The following is a 16,847-nucleotide window of genomic DNA, read 5'->3' as shown; positions in this document are numbered from 1 at the left end:
AAAATGCTCAGAAGAAGACATTACTATTCATCACATATGGGTTATCTCCAAAACATAGAGCAAAGCAGCGATGCAAGACAAAACAGATTCTGCCAACGAGAATCTGTTGTGTCAGTGTGCAACTTTTGTTTGACATTCTTAAATATACATACGCCACTTTTACAAGGTGTTTTGGAACTACGCTTTATTTTTTCACTTTTGATTTTTCTTTGCTTTTTTTGTCTTCTTTTTAATCGGATGCTGTCAGAAGAAAATGCCTAAAGGTCTCAAACAGGAACAGTCAGCCAGAGAAATACATCGCATGTGCATGTATTAAAATACCATACAAGATACTAGGTACTAGGTCATGCAGTCAATTTCCTCATTCAGTGTACATGAATGTACATTTTGAAGTAAGATATGAAGCTGCAGTAATATTCATAGATTTATTAAGTTTGGTAAGTTGGTTCTAGTTCCATGAAGGTGTGCAGCAGATCCTTTATTATGCTTCAGACTACAACTCCCTGTAGCCAATCTGCTTTCACAACAGCCAGAGGTCTTATTAAATTAGAGTAAAACCACACAGTAACAGCTAGAAATTCTTGTTTCGACTCTTCCTGACTCAGACTTAATAAGATCCCCATTTAGCAAATATCAAACAATATTACTTGTTTTCTTTTGGGCACAGCAAATACGCTTTTGGCAAGCTACACAATACCTGCAATTGGAGGTCACCGTCTTGTTGAATTCAATGTAGCGACATAGATAAAATTGTATTAAACATTAAAGCCAAATGTCAGATTCCACCTTACAAAATAAAAGTGTCTTCAGAGTCAGACCAGGTGAGGGACTTCATCTTTCACAATAACTGAATTGATTTGGTTCCTCTTTGCACTTCGCCAAAGCCAGTCAGAGTTCATTTACATGTATAAAATACAGATAAATCATCACATTTAAGAACCTAGCTCTAAAGATTGAACTTGTTGATAGCTTTTTGTCGATCAACTGAATACACATCCCACCATGAATGTCAGCATCAGTGTAAAAGGGAAATGTACGAGACTAAATCCAATGAACTAAGGGGAACCACGACGTGCTGACATCATGGATTTAAACTTAACCTACACTCAAGTTAACACAATGTTGTGAATGTGTGTGCTTATTTATCTTCCTCTTTGTCCGCCAATCTCGAAACACGTCTATCAGTCGTTTTGCTTTCTGATGTTTTGCAGTTCGCTCAATCAATAAGAGTTCATGTTTTGCAAGCATTCTGCTTTATTTGGATGTCTCGCTGTGGAAGATCTTGAAAAGTACAAGATAAGCTTTTGTGCTATAGCCCCCCTCCCCTCCCCACCCCCGCTCCTCACCCGTACAGACAGCAGATCAATAGCCACCGCCTCCCCCTATCTTACATAATAAACACCAAGGCCTAAACACCACCTGTGTGGCTTGCAGCAATAGATTCTTTAGTCCCTTATGGGGAGACTGGGAGGGTAGAAAGAATGAGAAACCAAAAAAAAGAGGAGTGATACCGAAAGAACAAACAGAAAAAATGAAGAGCAAAAACAAGCATGACAGAGAGGGAGGCAGAGGGAGACGAGAGTGTATCCCATTTGGCCCATATTTCAAAGCTCTGAAGGATGTTTTTGAGGAAAACTCCTGTAAAATGCTCTTTTCACAAAGATGGCGAACCATTCCGACTGGGCTGAAGCACACTTATGTGAAGACACCCCCCCCCCCACCCATCAGGGAGGCAGGCCCGGTCACTACACTGGTCAGAGTCCCCAAAGTCCAAGTGTGTATCATACTCGGGCACGAATGGTCAATCCGTGTCCACATCATCTGTGCTCGGACAGATTCAACTAAATCCATCTGCTAAAATAAATAAATAGAATGAATCTTTTTGGCTTCACCAATAATCGATATAAATGCGTTTCATCGTATGAATCGTGATTCTTACTTATGATTAATGTTGTAATACGTTTAAGACACTCTCCCCTGCCAGCATGTAGCCCATTGAAAAATGTTAAAAATAACTGAGCATTACATTTTTGTATTCAGCATAAAATATTATACAGAACTACTTTTTTTTTATAGAATAAATATGTTAAATACGTAATTCTGTGGTCTGTTTATTTTTTCACCTTTCAGAAGACTACAGATAGTCTCACTTGTATTATTGCATGTTTATTTCATGGATATAGAATTTTGGTTAAAAGTTACTGAATCGAATCGTGGTTTACAGAATCGAATCGATACAAAATAAATAATCGTCCTTGAATCGAATCACCAACTACTGTATCGTTAATCGGATCGCTGTGAAGCCAAAGATTCACACCCCTAGCATGGGTGCAGAAGAACAAAATGATGCCAAACTTCAGAAAACGAGACTGCAATACCAGACGAATGTCCGCAGTGTGATGAAATGGACAGCATGTCGTCAGAAAACCTTGGAATTAAACTCTCTCAGCCGCTGCATCCGAATGTCGAGAGAGCGCTTGAAAGTGGCAGCTATCAATAAGACAGCTATCTGTGGTGAAGGTGTGCTGACAGGCAGGAGAAGAAGCCAGAGTGTGGCAGTCACCGCGGTGTCTGTGGTGCACTCTGCACGCCCAGATGCACCTGACAGCACAGTGTGTTTGCTGCATATTTAACACATGAAAACTTTAGTAAAAGTTTAAACCTACACGCTGATATATGCACACTATTGGAAGATAGAAAACTTTTAATGCTCTGTTCTGCAATTCTTCAACGCTTTGGATTTTGATTTCTACAGCCGATGATTATCAGCCGAGATGTGTGTTGCAGGTGCCAGTCATCGGCTCTACACATTACTGTATTTAGTCTGCACACAGACACACAATCTCCGTCCCTCCCAATCACACAGACACGTACACTCACAGAGCGTAAAGTGTCAGGTGGCTGTGGAAGTGTGGTGATTTGTTCCTCCTGACAGACAGGAAATAAGGGAGTCAACCAGGGACTTCACTTCCTCTTAGACCTGTCACCTGACTAAGCTGACGTCTGTCACACCCTCCTACGCACACACACACACACACACACACACACACACACACACACACACACACACACACACACACACACACACACACACACACACACACACACACACACACACACACACAAAATCCATTAATGAGCGAAGTCTCTCTTGAGGCCTCCAAAATTCAAACTACTTGAATATATATATATATATATACAGTATATGTATATATATTAGGGGTGGGCAAAAATATCGTTACTGCAATATATCGCGATACTTTTCCGCCCAATACAATATTGATTTTTCAACTCCAAAGATCTATTTAAAAAAAAAAAGATTCCTGTTTAGACACGTTGTGAATGCAGTACTTTATCATTTTTCATTTTATTTTCATTTATTATTTATTACATTTATTCCAGTGAATTTCATGGGAATTAATAAAATGGAGAGGCTGTTTTGAATAGTTTCGACTCAATTTGTCCTCTGATCAATATCATCTGATGTACATATACAGGTACTTGTGTTTTCATCTTTATATATAACGTAATATCGTGATATGTATTGTATCATGATCAAAAGTATCGTGATACGTATCGTATCGTGAGGTTCTTGCCAATACTCCCAATACTCACCCCTAATATATATATATATATATATATAGACCCAGCACACACAATTATTCCCCATCACTCTCTATATAGATGAAAAGAAGAAGGGAAAAAAACACTTCCTGATGCTGTATTCAACGATTCCTCCTCACAGTAAACCTTCTGCAACACAAGTCACACACTAATCTGGAAACCTGCCAGCTGTAAAGGGCAAATCAAATGAACACATTATGTCATGTCTGTGGGTGAAGAAATTACATATGTATAACTGGTGTGTAACAAGCGGTAAGTCTTCAGTTGAAGATACATCAAAATCCTCAGGTTACATGCTGAATTAAAGGAGCGTGCCAGAATGATTCTGGTGTCAAACAGCTTTTAGTACAAATTGCTCTTCTAAAAACATTGGTTTTTAGGACCTGGCAAGCCAACGTTGCCAAATGAGAGCATCAGTAGAAGATGAGGATGAGAAGATTCACAAGACTCACAAGTGTGAGAGGTGAAAAGTCAGGGTGAGGTTGTGCAGCGTGGACGATGATAATCAGTTAGACGGGGCTTTCACCCTCCCATGATTACAACAAGGTTAAGCTAATTTCCACGTCTGCTTAAACTGTTTGACGCTGATGAGAGAGAAGGACTTTGTGTGTGTGTGTGTGTGTGTGTGTGTGTGTGCACATGTGTAAGGCTGCATGCTAGTCTATTTGATTTGGGTTTTGACATCACCCTCAGAACTCTCCCAGCCCACAGCCCGCCATCCAAATGTCCTATCGGTGACCTCATTTCACCCAAGCATGCCCAGTGGTCCAATCAGCATCAAGCCATGGCTTAGTTGAGCCAATGATAATGTGTCATATCAAGCCTAATCACACTGATGGATCCACTAAGTGGGTCAGCAAGCCTTTGCTTGGCCTAGTTGCAGAAAACTTTCAAATGCATGGTAAGAAACCAAACTTCAGTTAAAGCCATAAAAAATTGTGATCTGCAATTTATTTTATTTTTTGACACCAAAGAAGTGGGATGGTTTTCTAGCTGGGATGCTGGAGGCACATTTTAATGCAATTACCTTGGGCAAGGTTAGCAATAATGACGACCAGCAGTATTTTTTTCATTACATTTGGCTACTTATCGACCATTATCATTATCCACATTAGCAACAGGGACGAAATCATTCTGCACCTATTATAAAGCTAATGGTCCATACCGCTGTTGTTATGTGAACCCCTTCTGACTTTGAACATTTTCATGTTTTAATGTCATTTGAAGTATCATGTGGTCCTCTGTGATTTGGGTTTCTGAAAATGTTTGAGGATTATATTGAAAAAGTGAACATCCAAAGCTTTTCTCAGATAATCCTGAACAATTGTTAAGGTATTGAGGCATTCTGGACTCTCTCTGGTATTTATATGGACTGTGATTTACGTTCTAAAACACATTAAATGTGATCCACCCTTGACTTCAGTCAGAATATAAAGTCTCTAATGAGGCTCCGTCTGTATCCATGCTGGAAATGTGAATCAGTCAAACAGCTGTGGAGCAGAACCCAGTCAGTGACAGGGAGGCTGTGGGTGAAGGGGGGGGGTAAGTTATGAATAAAGACGGGAGGGTGGAGAGGTGAGCAGATGAGAGGTGGAGGAAGGGGGGAGTAAAGGAAGAGGAGGAGAGAGACAGTAAAATGCTGCCGTCACTTAAACTCTAAAATGAAAGATCGATGAGCTTATTTAAATGTGCTCCCAGAGACGAGGGTTGGCTCATATAAAGCCTCACATTTATGAGGAGGGGTGTGGGCATCGATTGCCTGAGAAAAAGAGAGGGAGGGAGAGTGAAAGAGGGACAGGGACAGGGACAGGGGGGAGGAAGAAGAGAGAGGGGTAGGGAGAGATCAGGAGGATCAACCTTGGCTCATGAATTTCATCCTTTTCCTCCTAAAATAAAACGTCCTAATAAATGCTGGGGGATAGAGGGGTCGGAACCTGGAAAATCTACAGCCTTCGATTGGCCGTCTGGCACAGCTTATCAAATCAATACCCCCCCCCCAATCACCCCGCCTCACCTCCACCAACCCCATCCTGCATATGTTTCACTAATTTCAATTAATACACCCCCTACGCCAGCACACATGCAAATCCAAACTCATGCCAGCAATCCTGAGGTATAGACATTTCGCAGCCACCCCCACCCCCCCACCACCTCACCCCCTGGAGCCAAGACAGCTGGAAAGGGTGTGTCTGAGGGGTTGTGCTAACTTGGGTGCTGGTCCTGAGACCTTGACATTAGAAGGAGGACGATAGGTGCTGACTCTGCAGCCACACCATCCCTCTGTCTCCCACCTCCTCCTCCTCAACACCTAGGAAGGGAGGCAGAGGGAGAGTGTGACAACTGGGACCAGAAGGGAGAGGAGAGCAACTTTTGACACACACACAGAGGTGTTGTCATACCATCATCATCGATTGAACTGCAGACACAGATTTCTGAGTGACAACCCCTCCATTTCTTATTCTCACCCCTATTCCTTGCCTCTCCCCTCCTCCCTCCATCTCCTCTTCGCCTCCCTCCTCTACTTTCCTGCACTTAAACACCACACACATTCTCCATGCGTTCACAAATAGCTCGCCCCCACCTTTTAACAGACATATATGCACAGACATTCCTAAGTCCCCTCCTACACATAACCCCGGAGTCTCAGCCTTTACATTCCCCCCCCGCCACGCCGTCTGCGACCCGGAGAAAAGTGTGCGCCGACACCAGCCTGACCTTTCCTGTGCTTTTGTTTTGGCCCTCTGACATGATCCCATGAGGTGCATGCACACATACAAAAGACACTCATATGTACACAGCAGGACAGTTTCTCCCCATCACTCACTCTACAGCTAGCTGGGAAAAAAGAACATGTACAATCCTCACAAGCAGGTCTTAATGCTGGTTTCTCTACACAGTAAACCCATGTGTTTGTGCTCTTGTGCCAAATTAAGAGCTGTAGTTAAGCAGGTCATTGACTAAAGGGGGGGGGGGGATTATCGGTGCTTGGAAACTGTAACACCCCCTCCCATATACATCCTCAATACCTTAATCCTGAATTCATCATCCTACAATCCATGCATCATAACAATAACAATAATGTACCCATGCAGGGCAAGTGGGTACATCCCCACAAACAATCACCCGGCTTAATTAACAGTGAGAGGCTGTTGGCCCAATAACCTGCAGGGACATATCCCACCTCATAGGCAAACTATTAATACATGTACCAATACATCACACCCCTTGTTTCCATCTCACTTCCCCCGTTCACCACGGTCCCGGTGACAAATGAGTCTGCCAAGTGTGTTCATAAAACACACTTTGTGCAATGCCGCCCTTCAAACAGCTACAGTATGAATGGACATATATATGTATATCAATATAAATGTGCTTTAGTGCGTCATCTGACATTTGAACCCGGGGCTCCCGGGAGTCTCTTACCTTGCCCGTGCAACATGTGGCAGCTGCTGCCGAGAAGGAGCAGCAGAAAAAGAGCCGGACACCGGCTCCCACTCCGGGCTGTTCCCGTCCCCAGCATCTTCTGTCGACTCACTGCCGCGGGTCCCTCCGAGGGCTGCGGGGACCCCTCTGGACGGCAATTTCCCGGTCTCGTCATGCGGGAGTGGGGAACCAACAGCGTCCGCGTGCGCTGCAACTCTCTCTCTCTCTCCTTCTCTCTCTCTCTCTGCCCCGCACGCGACCAGGAAGGAGTCCGAGTGGAGAGAGGCGCGAGCTCCGGGGCTCCCAGTGGCGCGAAGCTCGGAGCTCCAGGAGTTCACCACCGGCACTGCCGACACGCTCCCCCTGCTCTCCGAGTCCCCGGCTCCGGCGTTAAAAACTCAGCAGGGAGGAAGAGGACAAAAGGGAGGGGGGGTCCGCCTCACCAGCAGAAAATACTTTCCCCTCACTGGCGTCTGGTCCTTTCCGGTGTAGCGGCGCGGTCGTCTCTTTACGGTGCAGCGGCGCAGTCGTCCCTCTCTGCTGTGGCGGAGTCCGCTTGTCCCCGCGTCCTGCGATACCTCATTTTCAGTCGGATTGATCCGAGCGAGGAATTTAATACATCTGAGTGTATTTTCAGACTTATCGGCTTATTCCCCCCGGCTATCGCCCTTCAAATCCGCGCTTGTTTTGATGTCTTCACCGGGGAAAGGGATTTGCCCCGCGGATCGTTTAACCGTTTAGAGAGTGCTGGTATTATCAGAGGCAACATGTAAATCAACCCCATCCACGCTGCGTTGCCCCCCCGCCCCGTGAGTAAAATAACGCTTCTGGATGGTCCCACCAAAACAAAGTGTGGTGATGGAGAAGCGGCGGTCCGTTATCTGAAGTTCGGAAATCCTAAATGTTAACCCGAGTCGGGTCGAAATGATCCGCCAGCCTCCCCCAGAGGAGCTGCTCTCCCCTCGGTGACCAGCTAGGCTCCGATTACACGGCAAATGGACACCAACAGGTTAGCAAAAAAAAAAAAAAAAACTTAAAAAAAACGCATTACAAGTTCCTCAGCAACAACTGTGAGGTTTTCTTCCTCCCTTGACTGTACATACACCAGCGAAGAAGAGTTGGTTTGAACTGGGGAGAAAAAACGACCGTTACGGTGACGTTAAGGTTACTCTCGCTGCTGCTACTGCGGCAATGGAGCCTCTTTCCCCTTCTTTTTATCCGGTCTTCAACAGTCCAGCAACCATTACTTCGAAAACACTGCGTCGGTATCCCTTCATACTCACAGAGGGGGAGTTTGTGCCAGAGTTAGCGGCGTTTTAGCCGATGTTCTCCCGTGTCCGGCACCCTGTTGAGGCTCGGAGCCGACTGAGGCGATGCGTCTCCCTCAACTGAACACCTGCCACCCTCCTCGACTTAGGGGGGGGGGGGGGGGGGAGGAGGGGAGCGCGGGCTCTTTTGTTTAAACCTCAACCGCTGAGTTCAGTCTTTCGTGAAAACAATATTTAACAGTCCTGAATATACTTTTTCAGACTAATATCCCTATTTTCTTGCTCGGTCTCGTCCTCGTTGAAAGCCTCCCTCGAGCTCGCTATCCCAAACTAAACAAAAAAAAAAAAAACTAAACTTCCATTCACTATCATCCCTTGTTGCTGATTGGTCGACCCGAGTGCTGCCGCTGTTCCTATTGGACGGCCCGAACCAGGGGGCGGGAAGCAGTGGGAGCACTGAGAGCGTGGTGGACGGCGCCCCCAAACACACAATAAACCCCCACACAGAGAAATGTGCCTGAAGTTGGTTGTTTTTGTTTCGTTTTTTCTCTAATTAAAATATATAATAAGTCAACCATCTATAATATTGAGACACATTATTAGTTTTGTTATTATATATTATTGAATAGTCAAAGAGTTTAGGGAGGCAGTAGCAGGACTACAATGACAAAAATAGCCTTGGGGGGTTCTCTCCCCACCCCCCACCTTGCTCACTTCAAAGAACTTTCACTACATCATTTTACTGAATAGGAACTCTGATGCATCACTGGCGGTCCAGCTTCACACACATGCGCTCTACAAAATAACTGCCTGGAGCTATATCTCCGTAACCTACTACTGATAACCTAGTTTCTTCCATGGTGAGGGTCATTAAATAGCACATTAATATTAAAGCCTACAACACAGTGACCTTATCTTTTATTGCCTCAATAAATCCTCGGAGGCAGACTTTCCATCCCGAGTGGCCAAAATAGTCTCTCCCTGCGCCGTCTAGCTGTCCCCCAACACGTTCTCCTCCAGCACCTTCACCTCAGCTCATCCATATACCTTTCCATCCAAGCTCATTGGCAACTGGCTTCCTACATTGTTTCCAGTAATGAAAGTAGCTATGATACTACTAGTTTCCATGAAAAGGTCCCGCAGTTCAGTCTGCAGAGCCAAACCTCAGAGGTTGCTCTGGATCTCACATTAAAACTGCAACATCCCCATCTTCTAGTTCACAATTGCAAAACTATAATTAAGTATATACAAATTAATTGGGGGAAAAGCATTAATAACAGTGGATGAACATTTGTGAATCATATTCTATGGCCCTTCCAGTCACCACGACACATGAACAGTATTCAATTCAAATGACTTTATTTTCCATAATGACCCAGGAAAATATGTGTCACTGATTTCTGCTCTAAGCATACATGCTATTCATGATGAAACTGTTCTTAAAAGGTTGCTTACACCTTATTCTTATTCTAAGTGTTCAGTGAGTTTATTTCTCAATTGGATTTTTATGACATTTGATCAATACAAGCCCTGTTTTTAACCCCGCTGACCACCTACAGGAGATTTAGCAACATCTTTTAGAAGCATGTTGTTCATCCCTCCAGTCCTTTTATAAATCGTACTAAGGTGCACCGAAGCCGAGCCGAAAGCTCGAGGTGACCCAACACCTTTACTTCATGTTGGTTTTGTCACTCATCGGTATTGCTGTCACAGAAGTAACCGAGAACCCGGTGCACTGGCACCAGCGAGGCCTTTAATTGCTTTCTATGTGTCAAATCTGCGAGGGTCTTCACCGTCGGCTGCACAATACCAAAAACCTCTGCAATAACTCTCCTGTCAAACTTTGCATTTCCTCTGAGATTATTTTCCTCACCTACAAGGTGCAAATCCTCGGCACACCTGGCTGACCTGCTACTCGCTCCCTGTCCACCCAGTGGACTCTGCACCTTTGGAGCCTGGCCTCCTTGTCGTCCCTCCGTCACCCCACCACCACCACCACCACCAATCTCCACGCCAGGCGAGCAGCAACATGTTAGGAGACGGTGACTGGCTGGTCCAAAGCATTTGAAGACTGCCAGTTGCTATGATACCATCATATTTTTGAAATCTTCAAAGTTTTCCCAGACACAACTTTGGCTTTTGTCTCTTTTACAAAGTTATGTTAACGTTTTTTTTTTTTGCAACAATGACTTTTTGTTAACAGCCTTCTGTCCTACTATGTATGGTGCCCTTGAGTTTGGGCAAGGTATTTGAATATGAATATAATACCAAAATCTAAATATAATGACGGCCCTGACTAGACACCTCTGACCTTCACTTCTTCTCACTTCTTCTAAGTCCCAGTGTTATTCTTCTGAGCCCACAATTCTCTGTCTTGTTCCAGTGGAGTCAGTTTGTGGATATTGCAGTCATGTTATGTGAATTGAATGTAAGCAGCATTTTAACACGTTTAGCTTCAGGGGAAAATATTCTTCAGAACTGACCCGAATCATAAATTGCGAAAAGGTTGGAAATTCATAAAGGAATATGTTTGAGGTAATGAGTTGTCCATATTTCACCCTCTGGTGTATCAGGCTAGATTTTGTTTGATAAAAACCCTGTAAAAAGCAGATTTTTGCAGGAAAGTTTGAAGTTCTTTTCAGTTATTGATATGAATACAATCTACTCATTCTGCTCTGCTAAATTGTGTAATTTGTTGAGAACAAAATGACGTAACAATGACGTCAATGGAAACCAGAAAATCAAAGTCCGATCCAGATCCAACTTGCATGAATTTCATCATCGCAGCTCATAATGTGACTCACTGTTGTGTTTGGCCCCAGCTTGCCTGTATGCACTCCCGGATCTGCTCCCTCAGGGCATCAGTGAGCTCCTGGGCAGTCTGGCGGCGTCAGATACCCCGATACATACATGACGTCCCAGAGGTGCTGCATTGGATTTAGGTCAGGGAACGTGAGAGCCAGTCAATGGCATCAATGCCTTCATCATCCAGGAACTGCTTCCACACTCTGGTCACATGAGGCCGGGCGTTGTCCTGCACCAGGACGAACCCAGGACCCACTGCACCAGGACGAACCCAGGACCCACTGCACAGGGAGGAACCCGGGGTCCACTGTACCAGGACGAACCCAGGGTCCACTGTACCAGGAGGAACCCAGGGTCCACTGTACCAGGAGAAACCAGGGTCCACTGTACCAGGAGGAACCCAGGACCCACTGCACCAGGACGGACCCAGGACCCACTGCACCAGGAGGAACCCAGGACCCACTGCACAGGGAGGAACCCAGGACCCACTGCACCAGCGTACAGTCTGCCATACTGAGGATTTCAGGTGGTCTCTAAAATGACATGGTCTGGTCTACGGCGGATAGAATTTTCGGCTGAGAGAGTGTATCCTGCTACATCTCCCGCTGCTGATCCACTCATACACACCATGTTGATTAAAATGAAATTATTCACATCCATCTGTTGGATCTTCTGAATCCGGGAAAGGAAGGCCGAGAAAAAGGCATGTGAAGGACAGCCTTGCCGCCGTGACGCTGTGTTGAAATAAAGCCTCCAAAGAATACGGCTGCTGAATAGGGACACAGCTATTGTTGGTGAACCTTTAGAATACTCCCTTTCTATACGTCCTTGGTACACATCACCCTCAAGACGAGCTCACCTGAGCACACCCAAACAGTGGATAGTAATAGAAATGACAATAAATGTCAGATTTAATCAACTTAATGTTTTGAAAATGGAACACACAGCAGCTTGAAATCATGTCTTCAAACTTTAATTTTGTATATTATTATTGAATTTATTTTGTGTCCAGTTCTTATTAGTCATTCAAGCCTCACACACACACACACACACACACACACGCACACACGCACACACACACACATTCCAACACACAGACTGACTGAGTGCTCACAGGTTTTAAATCTAAAGCCAATTTAGCTACCAATTACCTGGGTATCCAGTACAATTACCACTGCATTTTCTACCCTCAATCCATCTATTGCCCGCTATCACCAAAGCATCCTGTTACTGCTTCTTACCCAGAGAGAGACACGTATAATTACAAACACACACATAATAACACACACACTCATTTTGTAAGTGCACCTTGGATGGAAATCTAACCTGACATGTGCATGGACGTCTATCTCAAAGCATCTCGCTACATCTGCTCGACAAATCTCTCTCCTCCGTCTGTACTCTCCCCCGCCTCTCTCCCCACACACACACACACACACACACACACACACACACACACACACAACACACAACACACAACACACACACACACACACACACACACACACACACACACACACACACACACACACACACACACACACACACACTACCTCTCCAACACTCACAGTGCAGCGGCGAAACGATCCCGGCAAAGGTCTCCGTGATGGGGCTGAACGATGACACCAATCTCTGTTATCCTTGCAGAGGCAAACATTGGGACCGTTCCCTGTCTCCTTAACACCTGTTTGACTAGGCTAATGACTTCTGCGCCGGCAATCAACACAATGCTGCATGCACACACCCACAAACACACACACACACAGGCGCATGAGGAGCTAATGAGCAGCTTCCTGCAGCTCGAGCTGTCATCGTGGTGGAGGGAGATAATGTCAATATTAACTGACCTGTCATAGCAGTGGAGGGCTGGGAGGATACGCACAACGGGAAAGTGGTTGCAGACAGAGAGACGGCAATTTTTAAGCATGGCTGTTGGACACTGACTCACACCATCAATTGCATTTTTTGCTTTTAGAACTCTCGTTTCTGTCAGCACAACGCCTTTTATTTTCTTTTGCAAACTGCTCACCCACCATCATGTAGTGCCCCAGGCTGGTGGATTTCAGTCAAGCTTCAACACAGCATGTGTGCCACACCTAGTGAGTGTGTATCAATCCCACATACGTCGTCTGCTGTGTGTAGAAACATGAAGGGGGCATTACGATGCTTTTGTGTCGAGCCTTTGGAAGCTGCCACGTTGTGACGCAGAACCTAGAATTGCTCCACAGTTGTGAAAAGAAGCCTGCGTCAGTGTGCCTGCATGCATTTTGTGCACAGGAATTATTCCGTCTCTTCCCTGACCTCGATATCTGTCTCCTTTTGTTGGTGAGAAAAATAATTACGGAGGACAACATTAAAAGCTACTAAACTGAATGAATAGAAGTCCACTTTTCTAATCGAACACACTTACAATGGCTCCGCTGTGTCCCTCTTTGTGTGCGTGTGACTTTGCAGTTTATTGTTTTTGCTTTTGTAGCCCCGGGTGATGCTGCATTCTTGCATTTCAGGCAGATGGAAACTTGATCCACCCAAAACCAGTGGCTCCACCTGTTATCCAAGCCATCTCCTGGGGCTAAGAGAGAGGGCGAGGGTGCACGAGAAGAAAGAGCAGGTATGAGGGTGAGCTGGGGGTGGCGGGAAGCCTTTCATGTGAGAAAAAAGGGAGCGGGTGAGGAAAATGAGGAGGGAATTGTAAGGAGTTAGGTCACACCTGTAGTGGACTCAAAGAGACAGGGAGGGATGTGGGGATAAGTGTAACACCAGTGGAAGAAAGGGAGGATCGGCGTGGAGAGGGATCACTTTTTAGTGAGTCAAGCACAGCGAAAGGGGTGTGAAAACCCCCAGTCCAGGCTTTCAGGACTCTTTTAAGGAAGGAATGAAGAAAAGTAAGTGAGGAGGCAGAAAGAGCGGGGCTTTTGAAGTACTGCCTATGATTTCAGGGTCATTGTGTGGACTAGCAATAGGGGGTAGAGAGAAATACTAAACCAAAGGCTCAAGCTGTGTGCTCGTGGATGAGTCTAATATTTCTTTTTGTTTTACTTTCTGTTCGTGGGTGTACGCTAGATCTCTTAGCTCCTGCCGTGTGTCCTCCCTGCAGCAACAAAGCGTCCAGATAACGTGGAGCTCCGCCTCGTAACACGCTGGCCCGACTGCAGGACCCTCGCAGCTGATCCCAGAGAGCTGCAGTGCAGACTTCTGGGAAGCCCTTCCCTTATGCACCTGTAATCACAAACAATTATCCAGCATGACACTGTGGAAGAGGAGCGGACTGAGTCGACACGCCGCAACCTCCTAACCAACACATAAAAGCAGAGTAAACACAAAGGGAATACAAAACAGAACTCACACGGCTCAAATGTGAAAAGGAGATGAAGCAAAACAAAAATCGATATAAACAAGCACTCAATTTGTGTGCAAGCCTGTACTTGCATAAAGAGACCTGTAAGAGCACGTGTTCACAGGGGGGTGGCCAAAGGCATCCCGGCCTTCCAGTCTACAGGGCGGGGATGGCGTTGCACAGATATCACAGAAAACCGATGCCAGGGCCCGAGGGAGACACACCACAAGCTTTCATTTTCCTCTTTTCCATCTCTCTCTACCTGGCAGCCCTGTTACTCATCCTCATCCAAACTCACTCCTTTTCTTACAACCAATTTCATCTCCCTACAATATACACCCTTTCTCCTCCCTGTGGCGATGCACACACAGAAACTCTTTATTTTCCCCTGTTATATGCCTACCATTACATTTCCTGCTCCTCCTTTACTATCTCAAATGCATTTCTTTTATGCGATGGTGATCATATAACACTGTTATGTTGAAGCAGCGTAACATATGGCGAGTGTGTGTGTGTTAATGAACTTGATGCAACCCACAAAGTATGTGAGGTGTGAACATTGATAAGCACGCGAGTGTCCGTTATATAAAACATGACTTTATCCTCTCTGTAGGGGGCTACACATCAAAAACACAGTCTCCTTGTGTCAGGAATAAACGATTCCTCCCCGTGGCTCACTACTGATGAGGAAGAATTAGAAGAAAAGGTTTTTCTAAGGTCAGATCAGCACGGTTGTTTTTGGTTGTTTTGGTTTCTGAAAGCAGGGATTTCTAATTCAGAGCAGAGATAACTGGGATCAGACAGGAAGTTCCTCAGCGTCCTGACCTTTAATGGCTGATCCAGGCCCATCAGCTTCACAGTCATTCATTTACTTACTTTAATTACTGTGCAGGGCACGCTTTCATGAGACTAGATCATTATATTGCTTCATATTTGTTTGGCTCCAGTCAATATGCAGCCGCACATCTAGAGCTCTGAGACACTCCAGTGTCAAGTTTCACAACTGATCAATATGCATATTTGAATGCCAACACAAGTTGGTGTCCATTGGGATTATTGACAAGAATGTGGCAGTCAAAACAATATCAGCCTGAAGCTATTATTATAAAACCTTATGATAGAAATACAATATTATTTTTTGAAGTTCACACGACTTATGTGAAAATTAGATGATGAACACATCAGGGGGAACATGTTTCATAGAAATTGTGAAAGAAAACACACTTTTATGTATTTAAACACGTTTTTGGTTTCGCTTAAAGGCGAAGTTTGACATTTTAACTTGTCATAAAGTAGCTAGCCTGGCTTTGTCCAGTTCACCATACAATCAATAATTAACACATTATGTCTTGTTTGTTTATTACGTACAAACACCAAAGTGTAAAAAACGGCAATTTGCAGTTTCTTTGAGCAGTTGCCAGGCAACCGGCAGTTACTTTGGGAAGTTATTGGTCACAGCCAAAAAATCATCCAGAACATGACTGTTAGACGGTGAATTGTACTATTTTATATTTTTGTATAATTTAAACCACACAGATGTGAGGGCAGCATTGTTCTTCTATCTAAATCTCCACCAGGAAGCAAATTTCCCAAAATGTTTTTTCTAATCCAACACTATACAGGCCTAGATTGAATGTATGTGAGAGAGACTAAGAGGAACGCACGCACTTTTTTTTTAACCGTCATGCATGAAGGCATGACTTCAGGGTCGCACCACACACACACACACACACGCCAACCGACACACACATTTGCAACAGAACATGCATGCACCTGGCTGAGCTGGTCACTGGTGCATGTGCACCCCTGACATGCTTCCTACATGCACATCTGTCACAGATGTGCATCACAGCACCATGTCACCCCCGACATCTCCTGTTTCTGCCCTCCATGCGTCTGCTGAAACACACACATGCAGTTGTCAGCAATGAATCAGCTGGGAGTTGAGCACATGTCAAAGACCGAACAAGGTGAATATTACAGATCAAAAAGAAAAGAAAGATACATGGAGTATGCAAGGAGGAGTACAGAGAGCAGCTCGACAAGAGGATATATTCTATTTTATGTTGTTACATTCACATTTCATTCTGTCATGAAGCACGGTGCATCTACCAGCCGAACTGATCTTATTATTATGCTTAACCAAAATCCTTGAATGCAAAAAAACGTTATATCTAGGATGAATCTCTCTTCACTTCTCTCTTCTCCGTACTCTGAGGTAAGATGAGATCTTGAAGGGCAGCAACATAGACAACAAGGGAAGGAGAAGATTGACAAAAGTGTCACACATGGGTCCTCATCCGAGGAGGTGCATGAGGCAAAAGTTGTGTGAAACTGGGAAAAACAGGAGGGAAAGTTACAAGGTGGAGACATCTTCATCTCTTATCTCC

The 16,847-nt window shown here is 44.8% G+C and overlaps 1 protein-coding gene across 1 annotated transcript in view; it reads right to left on the bottom strand.

Annotated features, from left to right (window-relative positions):
- The window catches only part of LOC311010117 (protein sidekick-1-like), a 217,121-nt gene extending 208,493 nt beyond the window's left edge, over positions 1-8,628 (bottom strand). The window contains exon 1 of the mRNA XM_084004637.1: positions 7,048-8,628. Coding sequence (XP_083860763.1) covers positions 7,048-7,222 — 175 coding nt within the window. The 5' untranslated portion in view covers positions 7,223-8,628. The remainder of the gene's footprint in view (positions 1-7,047) is intronic.
- Positions 8,629-16,847: the final 8,219 nt, after the last annotated feature.

This window comes from Eutrigla gurnardus (assembly GCF_963514095.1).
Source record: "Eutrigla gurnardus genome assembly, chromosome: 3".
In the NCBI taxonomy this organism is placed as follows: Eukaryota; Metazoa; Chordata; class Actinopteri; order Perciformes; family Triglidae; genus Eutrigla; species Eutrigla gurnardus.
Note: the sequence above shows the minus strand (reverse complement) of the source record. Positions and strands in the feature narration are given on the sequence as shown.